This window comes from Notamacropus eugenii, chromosome 1 (assembly GCF_028372415.1).
Source record: "Notamacropus eugenii isolate mMacEug1 chromosome 1, mMacEug1.pri_v2, whole genome shotgun sequence".
Taxonomy (NCBI): domain Eukaryota; kingdom Metazoa; phylum Chordata; class Mammalia; order Diprotodontia; family Macropodidae; genus Notamacropus; species Notamacropus eugenii.
Genome location: NC_092872.1, coordinates 480125923 through 480141623, shown reverse-complemented (window position 1 = coordinate 480141623; position 15701 = coordinate 480125923). Strand labels below are relative to the sequence as shown.

Genomic DNA, 15701 nt, shown 5'->3' with positions numbered 1-15701 from the left:
GAAGAGGTAGATTCCAGGGCAACAGAATCTTGACAAACAACATTTAAAGGCTGCATTTGGTGGCTTAAATAAAAACTTTTTTAGAAATAGAAGCCCTTCTCATCCATCCCCCCACCAAAAAAACCCCAAAACAACCCACTACAACAACAAAAACCATCCCTGCACCAGTAGTTTAAAGGCACTAACTTTAAAACAGGACATGTCACAGATTGAGCCATCACTAACAAAACATGAATGGAAACCCTTGTTCTTTTCTGTTTAAAGTTTGTCTGAGTACAGTCTCAATTAAAATTCTCAGTCACACTGTTTTCAGAAAGTAATTTACTTGGGACATGTGCCTATTTTGGGGCTCCGCAGACGCGTGATGCGACTCTGGGTTTTGGTTGTTCTTTGGGGTTATTTTTTTTTTCAATATTTATAGTTGTACATCATATAGCTCTTGTATTTGGAAGTTCTGTCCCTTTCAAATAAACATGATGTATATTGTTCTTAAGGGAACATAACTGACCCATAAAAGCTTTTCTGAAAATTTTAATTTTAATTTTAAGTAGCGACACCAAAAGGGAAATCCAGGTACTTGGACTCTATTCCAAGGCTATTTCAGCTAGGGTTCCGTTGCCTCAGCTAACCTGTGTTCATGGCTAACTTAAAAAAAAGTTTTCATTATGAATAATCATCAACAAACACAAATATTCCAATACACAAACCACAAAAAAGATCACTCGGTAGTTTAAGTGTATATTAAAGCTAACACAGTAGTAACAAAATTGGCCTGTTTGTATCTCCTTCTGACCTTTTCTTTTTCTTCTGTGTATGATTTTTATGTTTTCTTAGCTAACTTTTCTAGATAGAAATTTGTCCCTTTTTAAGCACCAAAACTTTTTTTTTGGTAAATTTTAACCACTTTGAATGGAAACTTTTTTACACATTACTTGACTGTAAATAGTCTGTACTGAACCTAAATTATTTTTTTCTTGATAAAGAGGCAATCAGTAATATTTATGAATATCTTCTCCTTAGTTAATAAGCATTTGTTAAGCACCCATTATGGACTGTTGTTGACTCTGTCCTGTCCAACAGGATTTTCTTGGCAAAGATATTGGAGTAGTTCACCATTTCCTTCTCCAGCTTATTTTGCAGATGCAAACAAGGTTAAGTGATTTGCCCAGGGTCACACAGTGACTGAGGCCCGACTTGAACTCAGGAAGGTGAGTGGTCCTGACTTCAAGTCTAGTGCTTTATCCACTGCACCACCTAGTTACCCTGCCGGCTTTTTAAAATTTTTTTATACAACATTGCTTAAGGCTTGGGTGGAAGCTAAGTCATTGGGTGACCTTAGTCAAATCACTTCCTGCACACCTTCCTCCCTGTCTTCTTTGTATAAATGGGAAAGCTAATCAATTTGAAGTTCAAAGCCTGCTATGTGGTAGGTCTTGGGGATATTATGAAACACTGTGACATCAATAGTGAAAAGTAGGGTTGTTTATTCCCATGCTTAAGTGGCCCCTGGTTTGATGCTGCTTTAGTTTTTGTGTCTGCTTTTTTTTTTTTTAACTCTGTTTTTTTCTCTTAACTATATCTGGCATAATTTCTGTCCGTTGTCAATGTATCTGCTTCTAGTAGCTTCTCTCCACCTCTTGAATTTGATTCTGGCTGGGAAACCTGATTTTTAAGTTTGTTGGAATAGTGTGCAAAAATAATTCATCCAATTCTGAGTGAGGGTCGGAGGGGACCCTCGTAGTCAAAGGCATGAGCTTTGGTGTCTAGGCTTAGTAACAACTTTCTTGGCTCCTCTGAGATCATTTCCTTCTTTTCTCATTCTTAAGGCAGATAAATGGCACCCTGCCATCCTGCCCCCATCCTTCCTTCTTGGATTCCTCTATTTCCTTGCGCCTCTTCCCCATCCCCCTCAGCCTTTCTTGGCTTCTTCACTTCCCATCCAATTCCCCCAGTTTATCCCTTTTCTTCTTTTCTCCTTTTCCTATCTTTCCCAGTTGTTTCCCCACCCTATACCCTGAGTCTCCCTAATCCTTACATCTCCCTAAGTTTACACTCCTTTAGTTCCTCTTCCTTTTCTCTCAGGCTCTTCTTGTGGCTTCAGTTCCCCTATTTTCTCTTCCGTGCTGCGTTCTCCCTGTCTCCCCCAAACTGTACTTCTTATCCCTTCACTACCCTCTTTCACTTCTCATTTCCTCAGCTTTCTGTCTTCATCTGTCCTCTGCTCTTTCTGTCTCTCGCCTTCCCATCCCACTTCTCTCACCCCTCCCTACCTTCACTCTTATCCCCATAGCCTACTTTTTGGGGGTATCCCCTTCTTTGTATGCCAGGCTTTTTGGCTCTTCAAAAGCCTCTTGGTGTAGTTCTATGCTGGAGCTATTTAAGGGAATAAATATCAACCCTGCTGACTATTATAAATACTCAAATTAACTGCAAAGATCCTATGAAGTAAGATGCTGTTTGAATCCAGAAAAAGAACTGGCATGTGTATGTATACATATGTGTATATATGTGTATGTACACATATATCCATGTGAATGTGCATATATATGTGTGTGTACGTACACATATATCTGTGTGTATGCACATATATGTGTATGTATGAGTGTGTATACAACCCTCCCCCCATTTGTGCCTAATGGTAGTGAGTGGGATAAGTTTAGTGAAGACTCCTCAGATTGTAATTCTTCTCCTAGGGGTGAGGTAAGACCTAGAGGCTCAAGGTTACAATATTTTTAGAATAGTTCCATATAAGGATATAAAACTGTGTAGTGTATTAGGGTCTCAATGATTGGATAAAACTTACATAATTCCTCGATGTCTTCATTTCAAAAGGGATTGGTTAGATTTTGTGTCTAGAATGTAAGATCATATTCTCAGCTAATGAAAATAATGGTCAGGGGTGGGGAGGGACTTGCGTTAGGGTCTATATAAATCACTGCCTTTTCTTTATCTTTGGCTTTTCTACTCCAGATGAACTGGTGTAGGATTGTCCCGATTCTCGAGAATCTAGAAATAAACTTTCTGTCATCACTTTGAGAGGCCTCTGAGAAATTGATTTAAGTAGGGACCTGAGCCATCCCACACAGTTGCCATCTCAAAGTTTGGGGTGTGGGAAAGGAGGGAAAAAAATGAATGTCACTTGATAACTTTAAAAACTTAAAAAAAAAACCCACCCTGCTGGACCAGAACCACATCTGTGACTGACCACAGACAAAGGGTAACACTGGCCAGGCCATGACCAGCTGAGAAGAGGGTAAGGTAGAATACATGTTCCCCAGGGGTCACTTTAGCCCCAATCCCTGAATCAAATTAGAGAACTAGGGAAGAGTCTTCATTTGATCTGGGGGAAAGGAGGTATGGGGAAAATGTGGCATAATTACTAATCTGCAGAAGGGGACATCTGATGAAGAGCCTGGTTCCTAAGGACCAGCCTAGAAAAAACATCTAAACTAGTCCTGGAATAGACAGAACTGGAACAGGCCAGGCATAGTCTGAGATCAGAGATCAAGCTTGGAGTTAACCTGAGAGTTGTTTTTGTTTTGTTTTTTTTTAACAAGGCACCTTAAAAAAAAACAAAACCAGGCGACCTTTTACTTTTTTAAACGAGACTACTTTTTTTTTTAACCAGGCTACCTTTAAAAAAAATAGACTACCTTTTTTTTTTAACTAGGCCACTTTTCTTTTAAAGGAGGCTACCTTTTTTTTAACTAGGCTACTTTTTTTTATCTTGAGATAAGGGGTGGAGCTAAATATGATTGGGCTGAGTTGGAGCAGAGGGAAGAACACTTTTCCCTGGGGTCTAAGGGAGAAGGAAGCCTCCTTCCCCTACGTGTACCTTCACACTTTGTCTCTCACTCTTTTCCTTTCTCGCTGTTCAGGTCAAAATGTCCAAGCAGGTTCAGGCTCGAAGGCTGGAAGGCATTGACAAGAACCCTTGGTGAGTTAGAGTGTGTGTCTAGTGTTTGGGGGAGAATGAAAAGGGCTGGGGGGGGTACTGAGGGGGGGAAAGGAGAGAGGGAATGAGGGGCAAAGGGGATGGGGACACAGAGGAATTGACCAGAACTTTTGGTGATCCAGGACAAAGGTTTGCATGATCTAGGAAAAATGGATGTTGGGATGGCAGATGTGCAAAGATTTCATGCGGAACCTGCCTTAAAAAGACACTTGTTCTTGTGCCTTTTCCTATTGAAGGGAAAATAGCTAACCCTATTTAGTAGGAGGTGGGGGAGGGGGAATGAGGACTTTAAACCCTGGGATTTCGAAAGCTTTCTGCCTACACAAAAGTGAGATTAGACTTGTTCATTCTACCCTCCCCACCCCTCCCTTCCTGTGGTGAGAAAGATTTTGTAGCCCAAACTCTCATGACCGGGAGAGGAAGGAGTTAATTAGGTCTGTGGATCTTCTAGTCTGGGAAACAGGTTTTCTGAGGACAGGATTGGAAGAATAGGGAATTAAAAATACATACCTGTCCCTGAAGCACAGGAGAAGATGGTGTCATGAGGGAGGGCATTAGTGAATGCTTAGACCTAGAGGACATTCTGATCTGCTTAGGGACTGTGTGTTCCATGCTCTGAACAATGCTTAGGGGATGTCCAGAGATGGGTGAGATCAATCTGTCCTTAGCAAGGCCTCTGTCTGCCTCAGTTCTTCAAAAGTGAAAAGGTGATCTCGATAGTACCCGCCTCCCAGATGGTTGGGAGCATCAAATAGAGTAGTATTTACTTAGCACAGTACTTGGCATTAAATTAATTAATTAATTAATTAAATTCTTGTTCCCTTGCCCCTCTCCTCTCAAAACTTACAACTGGACCATGAATAGACCCATAGAAGATCCCAATAATAGTAATAGCTAATAATAGCCAACATTTCTATAGCCCTTACTATGTGCCAGGCATTGTGCCGAAAGTGTTAGCATTTTAAACTAAGTAAGCAATGACCTTTGTAAGGACAGAATAGAATAGGAACATGAGAAGGTTACATCAGTCAGTAGATGACCATTTCTTAATGTACCTGGAATTTACTACGTTCTAGGTGCTGTGCCACAGTCTGGGAGTACAAAGAAAAGCAAGTATCTACCAAAAACTCTGTGCAAACATCATTATATATATAGATACAAGATAAACTGGAAATAATCTCCAAGGGAAGGCCCTAGCACTAAGGAGGACTAGGAAAGGCTTTTTATAGAAAGTGAGACTTTAGCAAAGACATGAAGGAAGTCAAGAGATGGAAATGAGGAGGGAGAGCATTCCAGGTGTGGGAGACAACCAGTGAAAATGCACAGGATTTAAAAAGGAGGGGTGGAGGGTACTAAGTGGCACAAGGTGGTACAGTGGCCCTGGAATCAAGAGGACCCTAGTTCAAATCCGGCCTCAAACATTTAACTTACTAGCTACATGATCCTGGACAAGTCTCTTCACCTCAATTGCCTCCCAAAAGGAAAATGCATAAGGTTGGGAGCTGGGAGTGTCTTGGGCCAGGTACAGCTAGGAGATTAGTGTCACTGGATCACAGAGTGAGTACATAGAGGGGGATCAAGTATAATAATAATGATAACTAGGTTTGCAAACAGCTTTACACATATTTCATTTTCTTCTCATAACAGTCCTAGGAGATAGGTGTTATTATTTTCATTTTATAGATGAAGAAATTGTGACAAACCAAGGTTAAATGACTTACCCAGGGTCGGATAGCTAATATGCTGCTAATATGGATTTGACTCCAGGCCCAGGACTGTCTAATATGCTACCTATCTGTGATGAGTACAAAGGCAGGAAAGGAACCAGGTGATTGACAGAACTTTCATTAAACTGGCTTTGAAACCAGTAAGGCTTGAGTTTGAGTCCTGCCTTTGAGGCAACCTTGCTGTGTGATACTGGGCAGGTCACCTAAGTCCTTAGTGTGAAGGCTAGTAATGGCCATGGACAGGATGGGAAGCAGTGGGGTCTCCTCTGTTCCATGACTGTTGTACTGTGTGACCAGAAGCTCCACCACTTATTTCCCAAGGACTTTCTGTAGAAACCTTGCTACAGAATCCCAAAGGCCCAAAGGAGGACTTCAGGGAGAGGGGAGGGTAGAGGAGGCAAAAGAAGGAGGGTAGAGGAGGCAGAAGAGGGCTGCCTGAAAGCCTAGACGTGAGTAGCAAAGGAAGGGAGCTTAGGAACTGGCAGTGTGATCCTCAGCAAATCACCTCTCTGCACCTCAGTTTACTTATCTATAAAATGGAAGAGTTGGACTTGTAAGGTCCCTTTCAGTTGATCCTATGACCCAGTTCTGTGTTCTGGCTTCATGCTAGGATGACCCTTTGGGGCACTGGAACAGACCAAACACCAATGTCTCCCACCTTCTGTCCATGTCCTTGGAGAGGGGAGAGATGTGCTGGTCTCTGTTCCCTAATTCTATTTTTCCTGGTTTTCCATTCCCACCCTAGGGTGGAGTTTGTGCAGTTGGCCAATGAGAATGAGGCCGTGAACTTGGGCCAGGGCTTCCCTGATTTTGCACCTCCAGAATTCTCCATTGAAGCTTTCAAACAGGCTATCGGTGGAGACATCATGCTCAATCAATACACTCGTGCCTTTGTGAGTCCCCCTCTCCCTTTCCCTGCTCAGTCTCTTCTTCCATTCCTAAGCCACCCCACCCCCATCTAACCTGAACACTAGTACCAGACTTAACTCACTACCTTTCTGCATTCTTATCTTCCCCATAAGAATGGAGAGATTTGAGCCCCAACCAAAAAGGATGAAAGGGAAAACTGTAGCCCACCTGGAGAGATAGTCTGGTGATCTTTGACCTTGGCAGGTCCTCTCGATTCCCTCCGCAGGGTCACCCTCCTCTGGTAAAGATACTGGCTCAATTCTTTGGGAAACTGCTGGAACAAGACTTGGATCCTCTAAAGAATGTGCTAGTGACAGTGGGTGCCTATGGGGCCCTCTTCTATTCTTTTCAGGCCCTAGTGGATGAAGGAGATGAGGTGAGATGTGGAAATAGTGGGGAGATAGAGGTCTGAGGGTAGGGGGTTCAATATAGAGTGAGTATCTAGTCCTAATGGTGACTTCCCTTACCTTCCTTTTGTCGGTCCCCAGGTCATTCTCATTGAACCTTATTTTGACTGCTATGAGCCCATGACAAAGATGGCTGGTGGCTGTCCTGTGTTTGTGCCATTACGACCGGTGAGAATTTTAAGGGACTCCAGGCAGGGTGGGGTTCAAGGGCCAAATCCTTGGAAGTGAGTGTAGCTGAATCCTGTCCCCTTTAGGGACACATGGGAGGAAGGAAAAGGGTAAAGAGAAGATGGGACCAGGGAGGCATTAGGGCAGGAGGAAGACCAGCCTTGGAAACTGAGGGCAGTTCTGGCTTCCTCTACTAGCCACCAACCCATGATGGCCAGTTGATGTCCAGTGGTGACTGGAAGTTAGACCCAGATGAACTCGCCAGCAAGTTCACTCCCCGGACCAAGGCCATTGTCATCAATTCACCCAACAACCCTTTGGGCAAGGTAAATAAATATTATACTTTTCTTGGAAGGTCCAGGAAGAAATTCATCAGAACTTCCATTGTAGAAAGCCCTTCCACCAATGCATATTAGCATTTCTAAGTCATACTCTTAGGGATTTAACAGTGTCATACTGAGAGGTTTGGCACGTTGTCCATGATCACACAGCCTTTGTGTCAGAGCCAGAACTTGAATCTAAGTTTTAGTAGTGCCAACACTAGCTAGCTCTCTGCCACTTTATTTTGCTGCCTAGTTCCAGTTTATGTTTATATAACACCTTATGGTTTACAAAGCACTTTACATGACATTCTTTACCTTATTTAATGCTCCCAACAACCCTGTGAGGTTATGCAGGTATAAGACCTTATTTGACAGAAGAGGGAAATGGAGGAACAGAAAAATAAAATGACCTTCCAGGGGTTATATAGTCAAGAGAGCTGGACTTGAACCCAGGTCTTTTGACTGAGTTCAGTGTTCTTTCTACTTTATTATAATATACTACTTAGGGCAGGCATAAAGTATCCCTCAGTCATTCTCTCCTCCTTTGACTGGAGCTGGGTTGTCTCCTACCCCTTGGGGTTCTGAGTTTGCATGCTATCAATGGTTCCCTCCTCCCTGGGGGGAGAAGGGTGGGTCCCTGCTGGATGGTATTCCATCTGGGGCCTATTTTTTTCTCTTCTCTTCCCTCTGCTCCTTTTCCTCCAGGTGTTCAGCAGAGCAGAACTGGAATTAATAGCAAATCTGTGCAAAAAACACGATGTCCTGTGTTTCAGCGATGAGGTTTACCAGTGGCTGGTGTACGATGGAGAGAAACACATCAGCATAGGTATGGCAACCTTGAGGGTGGTCTCTCCCTGAACATAAGATGACCTGATGGGACCAAGCACTGGTTAGTACAGTTAATCAGTCATATAAATGATAATTTATTAAGTGCCAGACACTGCCAAGCACTGGAGATAACAAAGAAAAGCAAAGTTAACAAGCCTTCTTTCATGCTTTCTGTTAGCAAAACATTGTGCCAACTCCGGGGGTCAACACAGAGTTTGGCTGAGATATGGTCCCTGCCTTCATGGAACCCATGGACCAAGAATCCCACCTGCAGCATTCCAACCCAGTAGTCACTGAGCCTTAGCTTGAGGACCTTCAGTGAGAGGAAAGCATTATCTCTCAAGGCAGCCCACCTCATTTTGGGGGTGACCTTAACCATGAGGAAGTTTTTCTTTACATCCTTTAAATCTTTTCCAAGACATCATTGCTTCTGATTCTGCCCTCTGAGCCAAGCAGAACATATCTGATCCCTCTTCCTCCTGTAACCCTTCAAATAGTTGAAGACAGCTGTCATGACTTCTCCAGTCTTCACTTCTCCTAGGCTAAACATTTCCAGTTCTTACCTCTCCCTTCCTTCTGCACCTAGTGTACTCCTCTTTCTCATCCCTTAAGTATTTTTTATGTCATTCCCTCAAATTCACCTTATACCTGTACCCTCTCTCTATGTATATTCCTTCTAGCTGTACTATTAGTGATACAATTTTTTTAAAATTATAAGTATCATCTTCCCATATTGGGATGTAAACAGTTCAACTCCACTGAATCCCTTATGTTTTCTTTTCCTTTTTACCTTTTTAGGCTTCTCTTGGGTCTTAGTATTGGATGTCAAATTTTTTGTTCAGTTATAGTCTTCTTATGAAGCCTTGAAATCTTTATATTTCAGTGAATGGCCATTTTTTCCCTTGAAGTATTATGCTTAATTTTGCTAGGTAGGTGATTCTTGGCTGTAGTCCTAGCTCCTTTGCTTTCCAAAATACCATGTTCCATGACCTCCAGTTTAATGTTGCAGCTGCTAAGTCCTGTATAACCCTGATTGTGGCTCCCTAGTATTTGAATTGTTTCTTTCTGGCCATTTGCAGTATTTTTTCCTTGATTTGATAGTTCTGTAATTTAGCTATAATGTTCCTTGGGGTTTTGATTTGGGGATCTCTTTCCTGAGATGATCAGTGGATTCTTTCAATGCCTATTTTGCCCTCTGGTTCCAGGATATCAGGTCAGGTTTTCCTTTTAAAAACAATTAATTTATTTTTAGTTTACAACATTCAGTTCCACAAGCGTTTGAATTTTAAATTTTCTCCCTCCTCCCCCTCTTCTCTCCCCAAGATGGCTTGCAATCTGATATAGACTCTCTCTATATATTCATATTAAACATATTTTCACATTAATCATGTTCTAAAGAAGAATTATAATCAATGGAATAAACCACAGGAAAGAAGAAACAAAATAAAGAAGAGAAAGCAAATTGTATGCTTTGATCTTCATTCAGACTCAGCAGTAATTCTTTCTGTGGATGTAGATAGCATTTTCCATCATGAACCTTTTGGAGTTGTCTTAGGCATTACTGAGAAGAGCCAAGTCTATCAAAGTCAGTCATCATACAATGTGTGTATTACCGTGTACTCCCAGTTCTGTCCCCCCACTCAGCATCAGTTCATATAAGTTTTTCCAGGTTTTTCTGAAGTTCACCTGTTCATCATTTCTTATAGTCCAATAGTATTCCACTACATTCATATACCACAACTTGTGGCAGTTTTTCTTGATAATCTCTTGAAAGATGCTGTCCCTGTCCTCCTTTTGTTTGTGGCTCTCAGGTAGTCCAGTGATTTTGACATTGTCTTTTCTTGGATCTGTTTTCCAGATCAGTTATTTTTCCAATGAGGTATTTTACATTTTCTTCTATTTTTTCATTCTTTTGAGTTTATTTGATTGATTCTTGACATCTCATGGAGTCATTATCTTCCACTTGCCCAATTGTAACTTTTAAGAACTTGTTTTCCTCCATTAGCTTTTGTGCTTCCTTTTCCATTTGGCTGATTCTACTTTTTAAGCAGTTGTTTTCTTTTTCTAGGCTGTTGACTATTTTTTCATAATTCTCTTGTATCACTCTCATTTCTTTTTCCAATTCTTCTTCTGCCTTTCTTACATGATTCTTAAGCTCCTTTTTGAGCTCTTCCATGAGTTCTTCCTGGGCTTGAAATCACTTCCCATTTTTGGGGGGAGCTTTGCACATAGACATTTTCACATTGTTGTCCTCTTCTGAGTTTGTGTCTTAATCTTCCCTCTCACTGTAATAACTTTTCTCTGGTCAGATTCTTTTTTTGTTGTTTTTTGCTTATCTTGTTTGGTCTTTTTCCTTTCTTTTGAATTTTAGCTCTGCTCCCAGGATGGAAGGGGCATTGTCTTAGGCTTCTTGTGCCAGGGACTACAGGTTCTGTCTCTTTACTTGGTATTGCAGTGATGTTGCCCTGAGGCCCACAGGGGACCCTCATATCTCCTGCTGCACTGAGGGGGTTGCAGTAGTGGATGGCTGGTGCTACTGAAGGCCCGTAGGGGTCTGGCAGCTTACCTGGTGCTGAGTTGGGGTCTTAGTGCTGGTATTTCCCATTGATATTTCTGCACTGAAGCACCTGGTGGTCTGGCTGTTGGAGGCTTCCTCTTTGTTTGAGGCTATGCTGAAGTATGTGGGGGTTTTCAGAGGTAGAATCTGCCAGTTCCCTGGCTATGCTGAGGCACATGGGGGGAGGATCTAGTGTTGGCATTTGCTTGCTCTACAGAACTGGGGCTTAGGATTTCCCCCTTGTTTGCTGAGGTGGGGCTTGCTGCTGTCTTATTGGGATGTTTCTTGTCCTGGATAGTCTTCACCTATTATCTGAATGAGACAGACCTTTCTTGCCAATTTTCTAAGTTTCTTGGGCTAAAAAATTGTTTCACCCTGTCTTTTTGTTGGTTCTGTTGTTCTAGGATTTGTTTTGGGGTGCTATTTATGGTTGTTTGGAGGTGAATATGGGAGAGTTACTCCACTGCTTACTCCACCATCTTGGCTCCCAGAAGTCGTTTGATAGCTGTCATTCTTAAGCTTAAATCTGTCTCTCTGAAACTTCTATCTAGGACCAAAGAGAACCCGTATAATCCATTTTCTATGGGACAGTTCTTCATATAATTAAAAACAGCTATCAGGTCCTCCCCTCTGCTTTTCCCCTCCCCCAGGGTGTTTTTCAGGCTAAACACCCTCATTCTCTTTCATCTGTCCTTATGTAACATTGACCTAAAACCTACCAGTCTAGCTACCCTGGCAAAAGGGAAATAAGGTTGGCCTGCAGTGACCTATGCTTAATGAAACCCTGCTGGCTTTTAATGATCACTGCTTGCCTTTCTAAATGCCTCATAGACTCTTTAATAATAAGTTCTAGAATTTTCTCTGGAATATAAATCAGGCTTGCTGGTCTATCATTTACCCACTCCGCCCCCTTCCCTTTGTTGAAAAATGGGACCATGGTTGCCCTTCTGCATTTCTTCGGGTCTTCTCCCTTTCCTGAGATCTTTCAAAGATGGATGATAGCAGCTCAGTTCATCCTGTTGGATAGTTCTTTGAGATCTTGTGCATCCAGGCCTAGCAACATGAGCTTAGTGGTGGCAGATAGATAATCAATAAATCTACAACCATTTATTAAGGGCACTGTACTAGGTGCTGAAGATGTAAAGACACAAATGAGCCAGTCCCTGGCCTCAGGGCGCTTACGTTCTACTTTAAGGAGACAACAGATATACACACATTAAGTATATACAAAATAAATGCAAGGTAATGGGGGCGGCATTAGCAGCTAAGGGAGGGGGCTCAGGAAAGGCTTCATGTAAAGGAAGCTGCTTGAGCTGAATTTTGAAGGAAACAAGGGATTCTAAGAGGATGAAGCATTCCAGTCATGGGAATTTCCTATGAAAAGGCAGAGATGAAAGTCAGTATCATGTGTGAAAGATATAGCAAGGTTGGTATAGCTGGAGGGTAGAATGCACAAAGAGGAGTCAGGTATAACCAGTTTGGAAAGGTGTTTTGGGGACAGGCTGGGAAGGGCCAACAGAGGATCTTACACTTCACCCTAGAGGCAACAGGATCATAGATTTAGAGCTGGAAGAGACCTGTAAGGTCAGCTCCTCTTTTCACGGATGAGAAATTTGAGGCCTAGAGAAGTTAAGTGATTTGCCCAAGGTCACAGAGCCAGGAAGTGGCAGAGCCAACATTTGGCCCTAAGTCCTTCGCCTCCTTACATTAGAATCTCCTGTTTGCCTTGTTGCCCAGACTTAGCGCATTCACACAGACATCTGAAGTTTTGAGCTTCGTTGCTGACTTTCTTCTTGGATATTGCCCTCGGTGGCTTCCCTACCTCTTCCTATGGTATACCTATTGCTCCCTGTGGCACCAGACTTGTCAGATCTATGCGGGACATTTTCTTCCTCTTGCTCTTTTTTTCAGTTTAAAATCCTCTTGATTAGATTCATAAGACTCTCCAAAAGGATGTTTTTAATGCTCCCTCCTAAGGCATATTCCATTCTTGTTCAAGACCCCATCATTCCTATATTTTTAGCAACAGTCCCCAAATCCAAATCCCACCCACAGGCACTCTTTTTTGTTGTTGTTGTTTGTTTTTTTGTTTTTTAATTAAATTACTTTATTTGTTTTCAGTATTCGACAATCACTTCCATATATCTTAGATTTTTTTCCCCTCCCTCCCCCTTGCTCCCCCCTCCACAGTCCCTCCCTTAGACAGCATACTATCTTATATGGGTTCTACACGTACATTCCTGTTAAATACATGTTGCACAGAAGAATTAAAATGAACCAGAGAAACCATAAAACAAAACAAAAAGGCACTATTTTTTAGCCAACTGTTTACTTTCCAGATCTGCCTTTCTTTTCTGAACTCCTTACCATTGATTGATGGTAATGATAAAAGTACCACCTGTGCCCTGAAAGCCTTCAGGGTTTTGGGGGGTCTTTTGCCCAGAACTTCATAATCTTTAGCAATTCTCTGTGAAGTGATAGCCTTTGTCCCTACCTGACTTACGAGAAATGAGAAATGACAGTGACCTTGTCTTTGACAATTCTTGGGAAAACAGCCTACCTCTCTGTTGTAAATGTCAGGTTTTCCTCAGGACCCCTCAGCAGGGAGTTACCAATGAACACTATTTGCCTTTTTTCCTTCTGACTATTACTGGATGTCCTCTTTTTTGATGGGACCAGTAGATTCACATGTTCCTTCATTCCTTGGCACCTAAGACAGTCCAGCTGCAGTTAGTCCAGCTTCCCAACTTTCTATGGGAAGAGCCTCATGCCTGTTATACAGCTCCAAATATTCTTTTCTTGCTTTTTGGTGACATATCCTGTAACCCTCCAGTCACCTGACAGAAGCAAGAATCCCCCTCTGCATTGCTATATCTGTTTTCATCTTTGTTTTCTCCTTGATATATTTATTCTCATTTCATTCATTCATTCTTTCAAGGAGCGCTTCATTCTCCTTAATAATCTGATAAGCAGAAGGGCTTCAACCCCTTTCACTTTCTCATATAGGACAGAGACCAACTTACACTTTGGGTATATTGGTAAATACTCCCAATGTCTGTCTTCTTTTGGATAGCTCTCTCACTGAATACTTACGTCTGAGGCCTCTCTGTGAGATGTTATTCTAATGAAGTCCACTTGCTTGGTTTCACCATGTAACTGATCTCTAGTTATATCCTTTTACTTCTGTAGACTCTCTGTCCCTACTTGGGAGAGGAACGATACATTTGCTTGTCACACAGAAGCCGAGAAAACCCAATTATGCAAAACAGAAGAACACAGGACAAAATAAAATTATCTAATGAGAATTACCTACCTCATTTCACCTGGTTATCTCCAAATGTTTCCATCTACTGTTGCTAACCCTGGCTGCTGGATCCTCTATCTACAGCTGGGTAGCTGGCTTAATTTGTTTAGCAAACCAAACACAAAGACAACCATCTAGTGAGATCCTCCTCATTTGCTAAACCTGCCTCATACTCTTCAGATCCCTTCCTCTACTTCTATGGTTGATAGACTTCCTTTCCCCACTAAGAGGAGAGGGAGGCTTACTTATTTAGTAGACAGGCACAGGAATGTTAGATGAAATCCAGTTGTCCCATATGTTCTTCCCACCTCATTTCACCTTGTTCTTGAGTTCCACCTATTTCATCTGAATGACACTGTTCTCTGTCTCTATTTGAAGGGCTAATTTACTTAGGAGATGAGGCACACATTTTTAAGACACAAAGCAAAATCCAGTTGTCTATTTAGATCTTCACACTTCATTTTGTCTTGCCAACACTGTTTTCTTTTTCCTTATTTATCTGGGTGATAGCCTTTCCATCCTCCTAGCCTTTACTGGGCCCCTGATGCTTCTGTGGGTGTTCTTGGCACATAGGGAATGTGCAGATAGTTGGACCGATCCCATTAGAAGAGAGCCTGTGTAATAAATGACAGGAGGATGTTTTCAGAGAAACCCGGGAAGACTTACATGAACTGATGCAAAGACAAATGACTTTGAAAGAATTAGGGGCTTTGAGCAGCAGCATAAAATAAAATTTTAAAAGAGAAAGGGAGGGGAGAAAAGAGAAAAGAGGTAGAGGGAAGACAGGGAGAAAAGAGAGACAGAGAAGAGAGAGGGGAGAAGGCAGAAAGAGGAGAGAGAGAGTGCCAGATTGTGCTGTGGCTGCCACAAATACTGTGCCTTGGCCTCTTGGCCTGCTGTAGCCCCCCAATCACTTGACCCCGCACCAATACCCCCAACAGCCACTTTCGCTTCTCCTTGGCAGCCAGTCTTCCAGGAATGTGGGAACGCACCCTGACTATTGGCAGTGCAGGAAAATCTTTTAGTGTCACTGGTTGGAAGGTAAGCCTTGGGAAAACATGGGGACCTGAAAGATTGGGGGGAAAGTCTGGTTGAGAGCATGAGTGAAGATGTTAAAAAAAAAAAAGGTAAGGTTTGGAGAGCATGGGGGGTCAAGGGGCAAATCTAATCCTTTTCTTCCTCTGGTCCAGGTGGGCTGGGTTCTCGGCCCGGATCATCTTCTGAAGCATCTTCGGACTGTCCACCAGAATTCCCTGTATCACTGCCCCACACAGGCCCAGGTGAGTGGTTAGAACTGCTTTCTGTCAAGAGGTGTCCTGGAATTTGGGGCAGGGACTCTGGAGATTCTAAAAGACTACTGTCTGTGAACAGACCATGGGATAGACCCCCTCTCCTCTCCATTCTCACCTGCACCAGAAAGCAACGGCAAGTGTTCAGAGGAAGGGGTGACCTCAGGAAATCTGATGGATCAGGAGGCCACTGTAGCTAAAGCTAACTGATTCTAGCAAGCATTTGACAGAGTC

General features: G+C 42.4%; 1 protein-coding gene across 3 annotated transcripts in view; it reads left to right on the top strand.

The window, feature by feature from the left end:
- Nucleotides 1-15701, top strand: part of KYAT1 (kynurenine aminotransferase 1) — a 59821-nt gene that overhangs the window by 38166 nt on the left and 5954 nt on the right. For all 3 annotated transcript variants that reach the window (XM_072632618.1, XM_072632620.1, XM_072632619.1), the window contains 8 exons: nt 3879-3937; nt 6428-6575; nt 6818-6967; nt 7080-7166; nt 7364-7492; nt 8195-8315; nt 15143-15219; nt 15369-15458. In XM_072632618.1, coding sequence (XP_072488719.1) covers nt 3879-3937; nt 6428-6575; nt 6818-6967; nt 7080-7166; nt 7364-7492; nt 8195-8315; nt 15143-15219; nt 15369-15458 — 861 coding nt within the window. The remainder of the gene's footprint in view (nt 1-3878; nt 3938-6427; nt 6576-6817; nt 6968-7079; nt 7167-7363; nt 7493-8194; nt 8316-15142; nt 15220-15368; nt 15459-15701) is intronic.